The 13,645-nt window shown below is 37.9% G+C and overlaps 1 protein-coding gene across 4 annotated transcripts in view; it reads left to right on the top strand.

Annotated features, from left to right (window-relative positions):
- Window positions 1-13,645, top strand: part of PLCB4 (phospholipase C beta 4) — a 130,015-nt gene that overhangs the window by 83,562 nt on the left and 32,808 nt on the right. For all 4 annotated transcript variants that reach the window (XM_009810153.2, XM_009810156.2, XM_009810154.2 and 1 more), the window contains 6 exons: window positions 552-603; window positions 2,911-3,013; window positions 4,599-4,763; window positions 7,609-7,813; window positions 12,281-12,369; window positions 12,706-12,856. In XM_009810153.2, the coding sequence (XP_009808455.1) occupies window positions 552-603; window positions 2,911-3,013; window positions 4,599-4,763; window positions 7,609-7,813; window positions 12,281-12,369; window positions 12,706-12,856 (765 nt within the window). The remainder of the gene's footprint in view (window positions 1-551; window positions 604-2,910; window positions 3,014-4,598; window positions 4,764-7,608; window positions 7,814-12,280; window positions 12,370-12,705; window positions 12,857-13,645) is intronic.

Below are 13,645 nucleotides of genomic sequence, written 5' to 3'. Positions count from 1 at the left end.
TCCTCTAAGACATTAGAATACAGACAGCTTCATCAGAGGTAGTTGTCTATGGTCATGTAGAGAAATACACGCTTGTAGGCTGTCTCATCTAGAATATTATATATGGCTGCCTTAGAATGAGATTATTGCACTGTTAAAAGTGCCTGTATCCCTCCATTATTCAAAATTATTTTAGATCACTATCAGGAGTGGAGACATCTATACTGTAGATACCAAAAGTTAGATGATGGAAATCCCATCCCAGGCACTTAACATGGCCACAGTCTGATGCTTCTCTGCCTACCGGGTGTGTCTGAGTTCAGGGAGAGAGTGTTTTCTAAGCACAGTGTAGACTTCAGCTTGGTTGATAAAGCTGTTACTACTGTAAAGAAATCGGAAGTTTTCCTATTGCTTCCTTTTATTTCTTAGATGTGTGTTTTATATGCATTAAATTTAATTTTCATTTAAACTGATTATTCTGGACAAACAGTCTTATTTTCTTTTCTAAGAAGGATTGTTCATGATCTGCATTATTTAGAAGGAAAGATAGTAATTTTTTTCTCTCTTGACAGATTTAGCAATGCAGTTGAATCAAGGAAAATTTGAATATAATGGATCATGCGGGTGAGTGATATGATTTAAGCTGTTGTTGCTGTGTATCGGAATCCTTTGCTATGGTTTTAATAAAATTTTGTCACTATTAATTATGTGTTACAAAAGAAAAATGGGATGCTAGGTGAAGAGTAGAAATTAGCAGAATTCAGGGAGAATTATCTTCTGCAAGGAGGTATTCTGATGAATATGCTTTTTAATTATGCCCAGTTTTTAAAGATGAGATCGAAGAGGCTTTGTGTGCAAATTGTGAAGAAGATCATGAATACCATACACAGTTATTTAAATACATCTTAAGCTTCTGTTCTCAATCTTTCTTTGAAGATATGCCGCAGAATGGAGACTCATTGCACAGTTCACAGAATTGCCAAATTTACTTGGACAGGTTGAGTCTTAATACATAGGGAACATTTTTTTTTTTTTTAATCTGTGTACTTCAGTTGGAGACCAGATTTCACAGAGAATACTGAAGTGTTTCATCTCTCTGAGTTCTTGCTCATGACTTTTGCATGCAAAAGGGTGCTCAAGTGATGTTGATAGATTTTTCCCAAGTGTTGAGTTTATACACCTTAATAGGATAGGCTGATCATTAACATCAAGAGAAACAAAAAGTTTAATGAATTATAGGAAATGACAGTCCAGAAACACGTTAAAATCTGCAAACTCATCCTGGGAAAAAAAACCTCTTTTACTAATGCAAATCTTATTCAGAAAAAAATTCTGAGTAGATGAAGCTTGGTAAAATTCCTCATCTGCAGAATCAGCAACATAGTACTTTGCCACTCTGTGCCCTTATTTCAGTTTTGAAGTCATCAGATAGAGGCTCTTGGCTTTGACGAAGGTGCACTCTCTGGTCATTTCAGTCAGAATAACAAAAATAGAAGAAAAACAAAGGGTCTTTTTATGGCAGAGTATGATTCCGTTCTTGTTTGACCCACAAGCCTAGTAAAAGTGCACATATTCACTTTTGCCAAATGCTCTGAAGGACAGGCATCATTATCAACTAAATTACTTGATTCTTATGTCAGTCTTCTGGTATTACAGTAATACAGTGGTAACACATGGTCATATAGTGGTAATATTTTGCTATGCAGTATAAAAGTGGTGCTGTTTCCGTCACAGAAGACACAAAGGGCAGTGAAAACAAAAAAATTACATTTCCTTCTGTCTGTACTCCTTTTTCCTCTGATTTGCAGTTTTCATGCTGGTGAAACAAGTTCAAGTCACTCTAGTTTCAGCATTTTTTATTTGAACAGGCTGGAAACAGAGGCTAAGGATGTTTCTGATAGTTTCCTTCTGCCCATAACCTACTTTAAATTAATAAAATATTATGAAATTACGCACATTTGTAATGTAAGAAAAATGAGGAATATTACTTTCCTAAAGAGAAGCCACGTTATAAAAAAATGGGAGAAAACATTGACATTGGAATTTTTCCAACGTATTTTAATTATTTCTGAATTCTATCTAGGCCTTTATAACATTGTGTACCAGTGATTCACTAGAGGGACTAAGGGTGGATAAAAAATAATCTAGCAGCTGTTGTCTGTCAGGGCTGCAGAATTAGCAAGATGACTCCAGTTACACGGTTTCTTCCACCAGTGGAAGAGAACCCGTCACGTGTAGCACAGCATTTCTGTGATCAACTGCTGTTTCATTTTGATGACAAAATCCTTGGGGTTTGATTCATCAGAGCACGTATCGGCTTCCTTGATATGTTGATCCAAGTGTATAGTCCTCAGGGATGTATTGTAAGTGTTATTATGGTAGTACCTTTCATGCTACTATAATTAACAGTCTGTCAGCACTGACATTATCAGCTGTGTTCCCCAAGGTTTTATAACCAAGATGAAAAAATTAGCTTCAAGCTGAGATTTATTGCATGAATCTTGACTCTGTGGAACGGCTTCATTTAAAAAAAAAAAATATTAATAAGCTCTCTGTTTTTCCAAAGTGTTAAAGAATTAAAACAAATGAGAGCATCTACTTTTTATTATATGATAACTTGCTGTATTTTTAAAATGTATTATTAAGTTATTTTGAAATGTCCTTGATTATATTACATTTATTTTCGTCTTGAAATCCAGGGTTGATTTCATCTCTCAGTAGCTGGTAATTCAAAATTAAGATTAACATTTATCTGTATTCTAGATAACCATAATATTTCCTTTTACTTCCTCACACTTGCAGCTAGAGTGATAGTCTCTATTTTACAGGAGAGCTCATTGTTTAAAGCTAGAGCATCCATTTTATTTGTATTTAATACAGTTTTACTTTCTGCACAAGAATAATTTTCTTCTTCTTTTTTCTTGAAATAAGGTATCTACTTAAACCAGATTTCATGCGACGACCAGATCGAACATTTGACCCTTTCTCTGAAACTCCTGTAGATGGTGTAATTGCTGCAACATGTTCTGTACAGGTAAAACAGCAATAGACAAGCTTCTGTCATCACACCCAAAATCACATTTAAATGTCAACAGAAATAGGATATCTACAGAAAATGTGTTTAGATTGTGTGGATTTCATCAAATTTTTTCCATTGGGTTTTTTTATTGCTGGCTAAGACATCTATGTTTACTTGATCTGAGTGGAACACGATAGAATTAGAAATCGTTTGTTATAACACATTATCACTGAATTTTAAATGCCCTCGTGCTCTTTTTGAAGTACATCAGCTCACACAAATGAATAAATGAGTGAAGTTCATTCTGTGGATAGTAGAGAATTATATAAACATCACTTGTCACCATAGAGCAAGGAGGAATATGGGCATACGTGGACAGGATATTTTCAAAATAAGTAGAGAAAAAAAGGTTCGTGTGATGGAGGTCCTTACTTTGGAGTTACCTATAAGTAACAAAGTCCATAAAACTTCTGTTGTAGTTCTAAAGCATGGTTAGGTATCACATTTTGGAAGGAGGCTGACAATTGTAAAAACTATTTTGTGACTTGGCACTCTACTCCCTTTGCTCAAATACGCTATGTGCAGCTTAACAAAAGACTTAAGCTTTCATTTATAACTTTCTATGTGCAGCATGGAAATTTCAAACTCTCTCTGACCAAGGGTTCATTGTGCATTCTAGACGTTTAACTAAGTTTCATTTGCACCTCCAGAAGAACAAAAACTTTGTATTAATGCTGTTTTTCTTTAATGTTAATGACAGTACAATCCCTCCAAGAAGGAAGTGGAATCTGGTGGTAGTACATAAGTCCTAAGTGTCAATAGAGATAGTTTTTAGATCACATATTTTGCCACTTGCTCTTCTTGTGTGACTAAAACTAGTATAAAATTCCGTATAAATTCTGTTATAAGGGAGTTGAGTGGACCAAAGCCAGTCATGGTACCCCTCAGCCACATAACTTTTCAGATTTGTTATCCGGAGTGTTCCCTGGAAGAATGTTAGATCATGAAAAGAAGAGGACTCAAAATGAGCTTAGGTCTGTGAAATCGTGTTTCAGGGTTTTTTTCTTCCCTCCTTGATCACAGTAATGAAAACATTAGCTGTATTTTTAAGTAATAGATCATCTTGATGGAATAAAAATTTTCCCTGGAGTAATCGTCTGCTGTGGCTAGACTAATCTTGACTTGGAGTGAAATTGCAGCAAATCTTCATATACATAACAATATAGAGGAGTTCTGTGGGGTTTTTGTTTGTTTGCTTTTTATGCATTTACACTTCCCGGACAAATAATAATATAGTGAACACATCTGTGAGACATTGGCTAATTGGGCTGACTGACTTACAACTGTTAATACCATAGCACAATGAGCACAATAATTTCAAATTAAAGGTATATTTAAGGTCTTATTGCAAAAGCTTTTCTAAAGAAGTGCAATTTTAGCACTAAATATACCATTTTCATGTGATTAAATAAATAGATCTGTTCTGTATAAAGCATTTTTCAGACTGCTGTCAATAAAAAAAATATCAGTATTTCCAATATTCATAAAATGCTGTGTACTTCGTATTGCTTTTCCTTACTGCTCTGTTGTTATGTTGCAGGTAATATCTGGTCAGTTCTTATCAGACAAAAAGATCGGTACGTATGTAGAAGTGGATATGTATGGTTTACCCACGGACACGATACGTAAAGAATTTCGAACGCGCATGGTGATGAACAATGGTCTGAACCCTGTTTACAATGAAGAATCGTTTGTATTTCGAAAGGTAGGTTATTTGGAAAGCACAGTTTGTGGTTGCTAGCCCTTTTGCACATGAGCATCCTTGCTCCCTTCAGCCACCCCTCCCTGCTTCAGTCTGACTGCTCACATGAATAAGTACTGCTCTCATGAAAAAGGGTTTGTAGGGTTCCTGTTTACTACAGTAAACAATCTAAAGCTGAAATAAGCTTTAAAGAGGTGGTTTGTTGTTTTGTTTTCTTTTTTTTAATTTTGCTTTGGTTTATTTTTCTAATGGATAACCTCTGTAGCTGTCACATGATTTTTTTTGTTTGTTTCTGTTTGGCTTTTCCCTCCCTTTTGCTTCCTCCTCCCACTTGGAGGTAGCCACCTTCTCCGTGGCCATGCCTGTGTTATGCAGTCTGCTCAGAATGAGCCCCCGCTGATGGACACCATCATTCCTTGGAGATTTCTTCTTCCCTGCCCTGGCAGTGGCTGCTATCTTGCACTGTTCCGTCAGCCCAGAGGGCAGGTGAGATACTGCATCCAAAGCTAAGGTCAATGTTATTACATGGAAAAGTTGGAAGGGTGCTGTGTTCCTCAGACGTGTTGCCAGCTCCCTCCTTCAGTAGTCCATGTGCATCATGTACCTTTTTCTTTATTTTTTTTTCCAATAACAAAAGAAAAACAAACCTTTTTTTCTTGGTATGGGGGATTTAAAGAGAGAGATCAGTCATCCGTGTTCAGTTTTTATCTCTCAGTCTTTATATATAAGATACACATATATTTTTTTTTTTTCTGTTGGCTGGAGTTTCATCCAGACTACATGTGTTAGCAGTGCCGTCTTTGATAACGTCTGTTTTGCTTACACCTGTTTTGTTGTCATGCAAAATTGTTGCTCTTTTATTCCAAAGTGCAAAACTTTGCGAGTGGTGATAACACTTCACACTTGGGTATATGACACACGTAATCAGCTTTCTTAACAGCATAACCAGTTTTTAATAGAAATGTAGTTCATGCAAGAGGTTTTTCTGAACTCATACATATTCTGGAAAGAATGTGACTTCCAAGTGCTTTTTGCTGTATATGAGGAGGCACAGGGAAGATGCTTAGGTACAACAACAGGCAGTCATGCTGCCCATGGCTTGCTGGCTGTATGGCCAGCATCTGCTGCTTTCTGATTTCTTAAATCAAAAGGCCCATAAACTACAGGGTGCACACAGCTTCAGTCTAAAAAGGGGGCACCTGTGTATCGTGGCATGGGTACAGTGGCTGATGCCAATATTCCTCAGACTTTCTGCTCTACTCTGCAATGAACAATTACGTGGTCGCACATTCTCTTGAATAACTCACACTGTAAGTCAGCCAAGAGATTATTTTTCTTCATCTCAGGCCCTTATCATATCAGGCTTAGCACTGTAATCAAGACATACATTGATGACAAAGCAAATGAGTGGCATAAACACAGCAGGAACGATTCCTCTAGTTGGAGGAAATGAAGGTGTGGGGTGCACAGTGCTAAAGTGTCGTGAGGGTGGAAGTGCCTACCAGGACACCATAGAACAAATTAACGGAGAGGGAATGATAAACTTCTTAGTCCCCACTCCTGCTCCCTAGCAAATCTATATCTGAGCCCATCATGTAATGAAAGATGTGCTGATCTGTGGCCTGTAAAGGCGAGATCTTACCTGCCCTATTTGGGTTACAGTGTTCTCCTCAAGCTGAGGTTTAATCCTACACAGTTGCTCCCAGGTAGTGTGTTTGATTGTTCTTCTGTCACATTTTCTTGTTTTTATTTTAATTAAAATAAAGCTTCAGTCATTCTAACCCAAGTTCTGTGTTGTCACTCTGTTGTGTAAGGGGGAGAGCGGGGTGAGTGCTGCTGGTAACCTGTGCTGGGAGTGCTAAGTTATAAAATCAAGTAGAGCAGCATATCCGTGAATAGCTCAGGTGGGTTCAGAGACCAAAAGCATACTTCATTTTGTGCCCTCTAAGACTGAAGATGAAAGTGGCAGGGGGAAAGTGTAAGGGAGATAGTAGATGCAGTGTACTTGCGTCTTCCCTTTTCTCCCATAAGCATTGATGAATAGAGCCAGGTAGGGAAGGAGTGGGAAGACCTTTCCCAGCATACAGTCGAGGCAGGCTGGCAGAGGGGCTGTACTCTCAGTTAGGCTGCCTTCTCCTTACTGCTCTGTGCACAGAGGCAGCACCTTTGTTCCAGGGAAGGCAGGGGATTCTTTTGTTACTGTTCTGGTCAGTCCAGATGGGGGCTGACAGATGCAGATAGCTGGCAGCATCCCTGCCCACCATGCATACCGTGTACCCTTCATGTCGTGAGTACAGCACACCCACTTCTGCGGGCAGCACGCCATTTCAGCAGGTCTGTCACGCTGTCCTGCCCTCCTCTGCTTCTCCCCTTTGCAGAACCTGTACTTCAGCATACATCTCCATCAGCTTGTGCTTGCACTTTTTCCATTCTTCACCTGCCCTTTTGGATACATCCCAAATCCCATCTTTCTGTCATAGGTCCTCCTGATTCAGCACTACCTACTCTTTGATTGCCACTGTATCCGTCATTTCCCAAGTAGTATTTACCTGCCTTCTTATCGATATCACCAGTCTTCAGCAAAGAAAAATAAATATGCAAAATATTTAGCTAGTGGAACTGTAAGCTGCAGGATTTGCATATTCTGAAATCTACCCATTAGTTAGGGAGAAAAAAAGCTTTTCCAGGAAAGATTCATCTTGGAAGCGTGCAGTTTGCAGGGAATGACATTATCTTACAGTGATGACAGTCTGTTCCTGGCATACAAAGCGAATGGTTCAAACATGGGAGGCGGGGAGGGTGCTACTGTATTAAAGTCATTGAATTTCTTCATTTTATGGCTTTCCAGGTTATTCTCCCTGATCTTGCTGTCCTGAGAATAGCAGTGTATGATGACAATAATAAGTTGATCGGTCAGAGGATCCTGCCTCTGGATGGTCTGCAAGCAGGTTACAGACACATTTCCCTTCGGAATGAGGGCAACAAACCACTCTCTCTTCCAACGGTTTTCTGCAACATTGTGCTTAAAACATATGTGCCTGATGGTTTTGGAGGTGAGAGAAACCTGTATCTCAGTGTGCTGTAGATCTTGAGTGTTGGTGTGGAAGTCCTGAAATACTGCAGTGTCAGTATGCCAGCCGGAAGCAGGCAAGCAGTGCTGGAGGATTGGAAAGATTTAGTATTTTAACTCTTCGGAAATCCTGCATATTCTATTGAGAAATCATCTTTTCAGACCAAGCACCTACCTCAGTGTTAATGATAATGACATGTATCTGTTGAAAGACAAAATAATACGGAAAATAAGCTAATACTAGTTATCTCATTTTGATTTCTTCTGTTGACATTTTAGGAAGATTATTCTTTTTTTTTTTTTTTTTTTTTTAAATTATGTTGTTTCTGACATAAGTATTTGTAAAGTTAACATGTACTTTAGCTATATTGTTTGGCCTGTAGGTATAAACAATTGATACAGAATCTAGACGTGTTTTTTCAAACAAAACCACTTTTGTATTCTTGAGAATATTGGCATATTGTTAAAAACGGACAGTGAAATAGTTTAGCATCCAAAACCTTTCTGCATTTATCTCGCCCAATTTTACATGGTTTTAGTGTAGTTATTTTGGGGTTTTCTGGAAAGTAATTTTTAATGTGAGCCATTTCCATGATCAGGTTGGCAGGGCCATGGTCATTTATACTGAGCAGTGGCAAATTGCCGCATGTGGGTAGGAACAAACAGCTGAGAATAATGATTACACCACTTAAATCAGTGTAATGGGTAAGTTCACCCTGAGGGTGCACCTCTGGGAAATGTTTTCGTCACTGCAGATGAAATTCACTTGTACGTTAGACAACATGTAAACCATTTAAAACTGTAAAATAGAAATTGCACTAAATGTTAGTGCTCTGACTCTGCAACAAAATGAAGTTCACCTTAGAGTTTGTTGGTGAAACACTATTGATAAAAATGATCTTTTGCTCTTTGCAAAAATTATTTCAAACCTACTGTCTATGCAAAGAATTGCTGCTACTTCTCTGAGTGTCCATTTCCATAGTACAAACTGCAGAAAGGGAAGGCTTACCTAACATAGTAGATAGCGTATCTTCAAGTCTACGTTTGCTGGTATTCATCCAGGCTTTAAAAAAAAATGAACAGGCCTAGACTTCAGTAACAATATTTAATGGAAAAAGTTAAGCATTTACAGAAGCGTCTGTGGTGTTTGTAGGTGAAATCCTGGTTGCTGACAAGTCAGCTTGAGTTTTGCCACAGGTCTTGGAGCTCTACCATGCCTTTATGGAGCATGTTTCATCTACAGTATTTAACTTCAGGGACTTTGTCTCAAGACAAATGTAAGCTTCTGCTTAAGCTTGAGATTCTCGAGGCAGTAATTATACCATGAATCTAAGGGACACGTTCAAGCATGTGCTTTAATTCTTTCCTGAACATAAGCTTTTGACAGTAAATGACTCAGTTAAAATATTTTCTAAACTAGGGACATGCTTCTGATTTGGGATTGATGTTTTTCTGAATGATATCAGAGTTTTTCTAAGAGTAGAGTTTAAACTTAGCAGAGTTTGATGTGGCTCAAGCTGCTGAGTGTGCTGGTCACATAGGGAGAAAATATTTTTTATTTTCTTTTTTAAACTTCATTATTTAAAGTGAAAGACTTGTTTTTCAAAGAGAATCTGAACACCAGTTTAGAATTTGCAAATTGTGTGCAGTTCAGTACTGGTTGATCTGCTACATTGTCAGCATTTCTACAGATGGTTTATCTGGCAGAGGTAAGGACATAGAAAAACATTACTACCCCTAAGTAACAGTATCATTACAGTAAAATGCTACTAGAATGCAAGAACTGGTTGTCATAGCTTACTGTCAGTGTTGGGAGAAATAGACTCCATATTAACATGAACTAAATGAGTTCCATTATTCATTCTTCTCTCCCTTCCCAGATAGTTTTGATGTGTGTCATGTATTTTTCTCATTGACATAGAACAACAGCGTGATGAACAACTGGGAAATAACTTTTGACACTTGGGTGGAATCATTAGTATTCTGTTGGCATGTGTTTTTTAATTACTTATCATCTGCAGTGAACCTCTCATTGTTTTATGAGCTATTGTTAGGATCTCCATGGTTGTTTTAGCAAACCTGTAGGAAGGTACAGCTCAATTCAGTAGCTGCCTACTTTCTTTTTTATTTCTTTTTTTTAACCTGTATGAGTAAGATTTTAAAACTTGCCCTGAATAATAGCTAGAATGGGTAATGCATTGTAGGCTTTAAAAGATGCATAATTTTGTTTTTCATATAACTTAGTAATTTCTTGTGGTTTATTTGCATCAGCTACTCTGTTCCCAATAAAACACAATACTGGCGCAAATTAATGCAAATGAAGTAGCATTCTGCAAAGAGAAGCTTCTGTAATAGAAGTCTGTACATAAGTAAGCATGGCTACTTAGGTTAGTGGTTAGAGTCCTCTGTAATGTACTCTTCCAGTGATTTTCCTAGTTTTATATTTAATTGCAATTCTTCCACAAAATGCTATTCCCCACCCCCACCTTACCTCACTGGGGAGAAAGAAAAACGTAAGCAGAGGACAAATGACAATGTGAGAAGCAGTGATGAGTCACATCCCCCTTGTAGAAATGCTGAGACTTTGGTGATATGCTTGTATGGTTAGTAATACAATTTACAAAGGTCTCGCTCTCCCAAACATGTTAGTCATTTTTATCTTGAAGCTCGTGATAATCATGTTCCATTTTCAAATGACGCATCGTGTTAGCAGGGTAGTCCTGGATTTTCACTGAGGAGTGCTTGCCAAGGACAAAAAGACATGCTTATTAAGTTAGGGAAAGGGGAAACAGTCAGTGCTGAGCTACAAGGCCATTGCTATGGCTGAAAATAAATTCTGCATGGTTTTTGTGTATATGAAGTAAGTTTCAGAAGGCATCATTGGGTCATGATAGTTACTGGAGACAACCTATTTGTGTAGATGAACAGAGCTGTCAAGGATAATTAATACAACTTGTGGTGTAATGGGAGCCCTGTTTATGCTTTTTTTTACTTGAGAAATGTATCCGGTGACTGCAGAGGAACATTTCATAGAACAACTTAGGTTGGAAGGGAGATGATACAGTCAAGCCCCTAGTTTGCACACGAAGGATAGCAAATTTCTTCCCAAAGCTTTTCATGGGTTAGATATTTTTACAGACCTGGTCAGTGGACCAGCATCTCTGTCTTGCACCATTGTAAGCTAACTTGGAAAATGGCTGAAGAGATGACGTGAAACATAGGGAAAATTCAAATGATGATGAAAACCGTGAATGTCAGAACTGTCATTGCAGAAATAATGGACTATTATGCTACTGAGACCATCTAGAATATAAGGGTACAAAAGCATTTATCTTTTACTCATAAGCAGCCAAAAATAGGGCTTTGCAGCTTCCTTGCAAGCGAAGCGCTGTCCATGGTCCTCCTGCCGGTGCCGACAAAAAACCCGAGTTCATTAAATGACAGTATTTTGTAGTGAATGATGAGTCAGTTGGGCTGCAGCGTTCCAACTTGTTTCTTAAGTTACTGCTCTGACAAGGAAGGCTTATTAACTGAGACCAGTGACCCTTTTCTCCATAATACTGAAGTTAAAGTTTCAGAGGGATCATCAAAGCAGATCACTGCTGTGGTCTCTGAATGCGTTATTATTGTACATGCTGAATCAGTTGAATCTGTAAAATCATTTCGTGCTGTGGAGGGCCTCCTTTGCCATTTGTGAATTCTCTGACTGTTGAAAATAAGCATGGAAAGGGATTATTCAATACACAGGTAAAGATTCATGTGTCTTTGTCTTCCTATCAACCTATGGTTGCACATTTATCACTATGTATGGAAAACACATTCGATAATCTATACAGTATGTGGTGCTGGGTAGTGCTATGATACCACTAGTGGTACTGCGTCATGTGCAAGATTCAAATATTGGTCATTATGGTTCATAGAAAAGCCATTTCACAGCCTGTCATGTTCCAGACATGGAGCATCACAAAGGCAAGTGAGAACAGATTTCCCTGATTGCTTTAACCACCCATCTGAAACTGCTATTTAGCTATGAAATATAATAGCATTTCCTACAATTCCCTGCAGTCCCAAGTCAGTCAGCACCCCCTCGAATAACCCAGAGGCAAAGCTGTTAGTGCTTTGTGGCTCGGGAGATCCCATCCTGGTCTCAAATTCTAGTGTCATCAGCAAGTTAGGGTAACTTCAGCCTGATGGAGTCAGTGTGTTTTTCCTAAATAAGTTACCTGGATTAATACCACTGCCTTGGCGCATTATAAACTGATTCATGTTCCTAGTGTGTTCAAGCACCACGGCAATGAGTGCTTTCAGGCCTGCCAAGTTCACTGTGGAAGGCTGGACTATTGTTGCAAGCCATGGCTCATAACAACATGGGTAGAATAAAGCTCTTGTAAAAGCTTAATTTCCAAATGCCTCTGAAGATCATAAAATGTTGATTATTTTTTTCTTACAGATATTGTGGATGCTTTATCAGATCCAAAGAAATTTTTGTCTATCACAGAAAAAAGAGCAGACCAAATGAGAGCTATGGGTATTGAAACTGTAAGTAGACTTAATGACAAACACAGCCCATTTATGTTCATGCTATGTTAGTTACCATGTACTGAAATACCATTCACTAACTGACTTTTCACGGGTCATACTAACCACATCCCTTAGAAGTAGAAATGTTAAAAAAGGAGAAAGGAGACATCTTTTAGTAGGTAGCCATTTAAAATATGTTACAAATACTTTACTGAGTATAGTGTTATTTGAAAGTATGTTGCAATTTTCTTAATTATCTTTAAAGTAAGCAAGTTCAGAAATTTCCCATACCCCAACTTTTATGCTACAAGCAAAACAACAATTAATTTATTTTGATGTGAATATTTCTTTCAGAGTGATATAGCCGATGTACCAAATGACACTTCAAAGAACGATAGAAAAGGAAAAGCCAATAATGCCAAAGCCAGCGTAACACCTCAGAGTAGCTCTGAACTTCGACCAAGTACCACAGCAGGCTTTGGATCTGGGACTGACGCTAAGAAAGGTAGACAAAAATCATGTGCCACTCCCTCAGTTCTGAAGTGATTCAGAAAGTCATGGAGAAGTACTCATTACTCAATTTTAGTTTTGCTCTTCTAGTCATTCTTACCCTTTTAGAAGGTAACGTCTTTTGCCATTGAGAGCCGTCTTTGTCTAATCGCAAATAAATTTTGTGTATTACTAAAATGGCTGTATAAAGCCAATACAGCTTTATTTTACTAAGTGACCTCTTTGTGTAGCTGTATACCTACTGCCAGTAGTAGTAACCTGCATGACTCTGGCAGTAGTTTACTAAAAATCTACTGGAGGAATGCCAATAGGAATGACTGTTTTTTGGTATATTCCACAGAAACTCTTATGCTTTTTTTTTCTCCCTCCACAAATCCCTTGGTAGAGTTGCAGATTTAAGTAATTAAAGGTATTTAGAATTCATTGGATTCTGTAGAGATTTCCCAACAATTAGAAATGTTTTCAATGTGTGGTTTTACTCTGAATAATGATTATGGAAATGGCATGTTTATTGTAAAAAAAAAATCCGTATTAAATGTGCTCATTCATAAGTGAATAAGTATTTTTTCCTCGCTATTCACCATTCACTCTACAAAATCATCTTATAGAGTCAAATGGGATTATTTGTTTCTCACATATCATCACAGGTAATGAAGATTAAGTGAGAAAACAAATTTGTACAGCTGAATGAAACACAATAAATATTTCTGTTAATGGGCCACAAGAATTAGAATCTGGTTCACTCTCTTTCATCCACCCTGGCCCAAAGGGATTGATAGGAGTG

The sequence above is a fragment of the Gavia stellata genome, chromosome 23, assembly GCF_030936135.1.
Source record: "Gavia stellata isolate bGavSte3 chromosome 23, bGavSte3.hap2, whole genome shotgun sequence".
Classification (NCBI taxonomy): Eukaryota; Metazoa; Chordata; class Aves; order Gaviiformes; family Gaviidae; genus Gavia; species Gavia stellata.
The sequence above is the reverse complement of the archived record's forward strand: the minus strand, read 5'-3'. Positions and strand labels throughout refer to the sequence as shown.